This window comes from Sciurus vulgaris (genome assembly GCF_902686455.1).
Source record: "Sciurus vulgaris genome assembly, chromosome: X".
NCBI classification, from domain to species: Eukaryota; Metazoa; Chordata; class Mammalia; order Rodentia; family Sciuridae; genus Sciurus; species Sciurus vulgaris.
Window position 1 is genome coordinate 11,120,545 of NC_136471.1, and position 3,939 is coordinate 11,124,483.

The 3,939-nt window shown below is 35.5% G+C and overlaps 1 protein-coding gene across 1 annotated transcript; it reads right to left on the reverse strand.

Moving 5' to 3' along the window:
* Nucleotides 1-681: 681 nt before the first annotated feature.
* On the reverse strand, nt 682-1,496 carry LOC306650572 (transcription factor BTF3-like). Its single transcript, XM_079122647.1, has one exon. The coding sequence runs from the start codon at nt 1,412-1,414 to the stop codon at nt 926-928; it is 489 nt and encodes a 162-aa protein (XP_078978773.1). The 5' UTR covers nt 1,415-1,496; the 3' UTR covers nt 682-925.
* Nucleotides 1,497-3,939: the final 2,443 nt, after the last annotated feature.

A 3,939-nucleotide genomic window follows, 5' to 3' on the forward strand; every position in this document is an offset into this window, starting at 1 on the left:
TTTTATTATTCTAGTAGCTCTTTGAATTTGAACTCTTCATGTTTTTAGCTAGAATAGCCTGAAAATGAATATCAGGTAGCCACTGACATATAAGAAGAAATTGACTTCTTATAACTGGTGAAACTTTCACTATTCTATATTTTAGGAGTTGAGAGAAATTATTCATGCAATAAATAACTAACTAAATACATACATATATATGCATATATATATATATACACAACATACACACGTATATGAAGAAAAATCTAAAATGGTGAGTCTAAATATTTTCACTGATTCTCAATGGTATTTTATTGATCCAATTCTCTACTTTAAATGGTCTGTATCATTTATTTATTGAGAAAATGCCTCTATATAAATATATACATACATATATGAGGTTATTTTGACAATTAATTAAAAAGGTAGATATTGACAGAAGGATCATTCTCAAGCTGTTTAAACTCAGAGAATCAATCACATTTAAAGCTCTGAAGTATAAAGTTGAATTGTAAATATGAGTTTCACAACTATTTTATGAATTTGTTGTTACATAACATTGAATAATATTATTAAAGAGTGTACAAGTCAGAAATGTCAAGTATTAATTTGCAATATAATTTTTGTCAAATAGTAAGAGTTCAATAAATATATGATAAAGTTTTTTTTTTTTTTTTTTTTTTTTTTAACTAGGCAAAGAACTTTATTAACCTTTGTTTCAAACTTTATTCCCAGGCTTCTTCAGCTTAATTAGCTGCAAAGAATAAATTGTGTATAAGCAAAAACTGAAAAGAGCTGCAGTGTCCAAGGGGCTTGGGCTTAAAAATATTAGATCTAGATTTTATCAGATCCATAAACAAAACAATTTTAAAAAGCAGTCATAATATAAAATAGCAGCTCCCAGTAACCTCTTCAAGTTTATCTTCTTTAGAAGTTGATCAGTTCAGTTTGCCTCATTCTTAGAAGCCTCATCAAAATTCTCCACAAGATCTGGAACTTCATCATCATCATCCTCTCCAGTAGCAAGTGGTGCTTTTCCATCCACAGATTGTTTGGGCAGAGCTTCAGCCAGTCTCCTTAAACTAGTCAGACTGTCTGCTCCAAGCTGGTTTAACATGCTGGGTAGCATTTCTGTCAGTTGCTTTGTCTCAGCATGGCCTGTAATGGTGAAAGTGTTTGCTGCCAGAGATGCCTGAACTTTAGGGTTGTTAAAGTGAATCACTGTTCCTTGGCTTGTAAACATATTCACCTCTTCAATACCAGAGATATTGTTTACCCCTAACTTCTTTAAGGAGAACTGAAGTTTTTTATCATCTGCTGTAGCTGTTCTAGGAACCACCTTCTTCTTTCTGCGAGCAGTTCCTTTCCCACCAATGCGCACTTGTGCCTGCAGTTTGGCGAGTTTTTCCTGGTTCATGATAGTTTCTTTCATCTTGTCGGAGCGGAAATGGGGCCGCGCGGGGGACTAGGGCTGGCGCTCAGGGGGTCTCTGGCAGACCAGCTGAGATTAGGCGCACACGAGGGGATGCAAGATGGCAGCTCTGATAAAGGTTTTAATTAGACCATTTTCTATATCTGCAAGGAAATATGAGATCCAGGATTCACCTGTAATTATGCTACACTCATGTTTCATTGCATGGACCTCCTGAACTGGCAGTACTGACGTCAGAGGTTCAAAGCCTATTTCAAACCAAAAGAAAGAGAGACATTAAGTGCTTAACCTATCTACCAGGGAAGAAGACCTCAGAAATTATAGCAATACATATAGCAAGTCTTCAAAATTGAGAGCAGTATGCAAATTATTCATGAAGAACAAAGTTCTTCTCCATGATATTCATTGGAGATATTCACAAAAATTTAATTTCTGCTCATTCTAGCCCATGGTCTTCATCACTTTGAAGATAAGCACAGTCAAATGATGTGTTTTAGACAGTTAAATATGAGCTTCCATGCAGAATTCTTATGAACCAATACATTCTTCATTACATTCCCCTTCCACCTTACAGAAGCAAAGAGAAGGAAACTTCTGCAACCTCTGTTGCTATATGAGAATACTTTAATGTGGAACAGTGCCCCCATACTGCACTCTTGAACAACTCAAATTGTAGTGTGTAAACCAGAAACAAAACTTCATTCTTTTAGCCATTGAGCTGTTATAAGCTATTTGTTATGCTGCATGACCTAGGCCATCCTGACTGATATACACTCAAATAATATATCTCCTGACTGGGTCAACACCTTCTTGAGAGTAGCACAGAAAAAAATTCGAAACCAATTATTAGGAAATTAGAATTATTGGATAAGGAATATGAATGAAATTTATTGAAACCTGTTATCAGAAATAATTTTACATTGTTTTAAAATGAATTTCAGTAGATGTGGCTTTAAAATGAAGCTTACATAAGTTTTAAGGCCTCCTCAGGCAATTTAAAGAAGATTAAATGTTTTTGGGAATCAGGTTCCGATGTTGTGATTACTAATTTCTCCAGAGACCAACCTTGAGCAAGTTGTGGATCATCTGTGAGCTTCTATTTATAGTTAGAATAACTTCTGTTCTGTTTCTCCCTCAATGCTCTGACATGGCCATCTGAGAGCTTCCAAGAGCTGTCAAACAACTCAAAGAATGAAGCAGCTTTCAAAACAAATCTTTAAGGAATGAAGGAAAGGATTTCCCAATTACTGGTCAGCTACTCTGTGTGAGGCATTATCCTGGTAAATACCAAGGTACATATATGAGGTGAATATTGTTACTGTTCTTTATCAGATGAGAAAGAGAGACCATTTCTAATAAAAGATATTATAGCAATTGGCACTGATCTACCTTATGAAGCTGGTATGAAGTAAAAATTATTACCCAGATTTCACATTCAAACTGCATTTAAAGCTCATTCCAGGTACAACCAATTCTCAATCAGCATCACTGACAAAAAGCTATGCATTTATAAAGTACTTCCCCTACCTGGAATACTGGTTTGTGTCAGGGAGCATTATTTTTCCCAAGAGGATCACTGCATACTGTAACAAACCATGAATATAAATGAAGGTGTAATAGTATATGAGCTAATATAGGCTAGGGCTTCCTTGAGTTTTATAAATGATTAAGGACCACAAATATCACTTGAAATAAGTCTGTGCAAACTGAGATGGAACATGACCGTAGCCTTGATTGGCAGTAAAAGGAGGAAGGTATAGTGTGGGAGTTCAAAGGTGAACAATGACAGATGGAAAGCACAGAAGTAGAGGTGCGCATAGCAAATCTGGGAAATGGCAAGCACCAATCTTCCTGAAGCACATGATTTATCTCATATAATTAATAGTACATTATTGAAATCAATGAGCATCCAATTTAGAAGGAATTATGAAGCCCTTCTATTTCAATTCACTCCAAGTAAGTACCATTCTACTAAGCCCCCAAGATGTGGTTCCACATGGTCTGTATGAACCCCTAAGGTTGTGAGTTCCAACACTTGGCGCCCATCATATACTTTGGGGGAGTTTGTTAAAATCATATTACTGTGGACTCCTGCAGACCTACTGTATCAGTCTTTCAAAATGAGGCACAGGCAAAGCCAAAAAGAGGCAAATTGGGTCCTCTGCAGATGAGTAAAATTTTACCCCTTAAAACATATATTGCCGGGTGCAGTGGTGCATAACTATAATTACAGGGACTCAGGAGGTTGAGGCAGAAGCAAGACCCTGTCTCTGAATATATATAAATAAATAAATAAATAAATAAATAAATAAATAAATAAATAAATAGATCTGGGGACATGGCTTAGTGGTTAAGTGCTCCTGGATTCAATCCCCAGTACCAAAAAAAATAAAAATAAAGAAAAAAGAAAACTTGATATTTTATATGATTTTATGTGTTCTTAATATTTTATATTTAGTGGAATACGGGGAAAAGCAAAGGATTTCTGACTTCTGACTAAAGCCAAGAAAGTCAACCTTAATCCC

Bases quoted from the DNA above. Each gene is read 5' to 3' on its own strand.
- LOC306650572 (XM_079122647.1), bottom strand. From the start codon at position 1,414: ATGAAAGAAACTATCATGAACCAGGAAAAACTCGCCAAACTGCAGGCA.